This window comes from Dendroctonus ponderosae, unplaced genomic scaffold (assembly GCF_020466585.1).
Source record: "Dendroctonus ponderosae isolate FM_Combo_2020 unplaced genomic scaffold, Dpon_F_20191213v2 Dpon_F_20191213_9, whole genome shotgun sequence".
NCBI lineage: Eukaryota > Metazoa > Arthropoda > Insecta > Coleoptera > Curculionidae > Dendroctonus > Dendroctonus ponderosae.
This window is the reverse complement of record NW_026019116.1, coordinates 5,946,312-5,947,387: the sequence shown is the minus strand read 5'-3', so window position 1 is coordinate 5,947,387 and position 1,076 is coordinate 5,946,312. Positions and strand designations below refer to the sequence as shown.

Below are 1,076 nucleotides of genomic sequence, written 5' to 3'. Positions count from 1 at the left end.
AAGAGAGTTTCCATTATTGGGCGTATTATTGGCGTAAACCCAAACTAGGCAGAAGCTCGCTTAATTGATGAAAAAGTGAATGGGTTTTGAGATTGTTCGTGGCAAGATTTTTGGAAAGTTTCCAAATGTTCACATGGTCTTCCTGATCACGCTCAAGGTTCCCGTTTTGTTCGAACCTCATGCTAATTAATAAAGCCGAATTTCGCCTATCGGTCTTCAAACGGACATGAGAACATAAAACAAGGCCAAGTGAAGCGTATGCATCTTTACCTTGAAAGTAGTACCAAAGAAGATTGATGGTTTCGAGTATCAGCACTGACACGTACTTACCACAAAGAGTTGTCTGTGTGTTTGAGAAATTTCCTAAACAATAATAACGGACATTTGATTGCATGCATTTGTTTGATAAAGGTCGCATTTGCGGATTGAAAAGGAAAAATCAGGATAACCGTGTATTGAGCACCGTCATCGAAATATTATGACCGATAAAATCAGCCTGGTCGATTACGAGATATTTAGCTAAAACAAAAGCATATCCATATCGGCAGATCGGATCGGCTTTGACTGTTGAACATTTGTTGCAGAACTGGATGACTTGCGTGAATTCCGGCGGCCTTTTTGAGCTCGAAGACCTCCATCGAGCCTTTTTCTGTTTGTTCACAAGAACAATCGCGCGATGTACGCATGAGAGACGTTTTTATACAACCGGCCAACGTAATCAATCATTCACTATGCGTTCGTTGTATGATCCCTGTGTACGATTAAATTGTGCTTCAAGTGATTGTTTAATTCCGAATTAACAGACTGGAAACGGTTCTAATTCCCGCTTGCCCAAGCACTGGCTAGATGAAAGTTCCGTTCAATTGGCTCAATCATTGGCCAATGCGGAAATGCTTCAATGTCTCAAAACAAACGCCTGGCGATGAAGGTAATCGGAGACTTTCATAGGCCACCTTTTCCTTGCCAATATCCATTACAGCCCCATTCAACTTCGTGAGAATTCCACTCACTTTCCACTAGCACTCACTAATCCAGGGGTACCAATTAAATGCCTAGATTATGGTCGGTTTTGTGAA

The 1,076-nt window shown here is 41.5% G+C and overlaps 1 protein-coding gene across 1 annotated transcript in view; it reads right to left on the bottom strand.

The window, feature by feature from the left end:
• Positions 1 to 264, bottom strand: part of LOC109542289 (LIM/homeobox protein Awh) — a 34,733-nt gene extending 34,469 nt beyond the window's left edge. Inside the window, exon 1 of the mRNA XM_048669886.1 lies at positions 227 to 264. Coding sequence (XP_048525843.1) covers positions 227 to 264 — 38 coding nt within the window. The remainder of the gene's footprint in view (positions 1 to 226) is intronic.
• Positions 265 to 1,076: the final 812 nt, after the last annotated feature.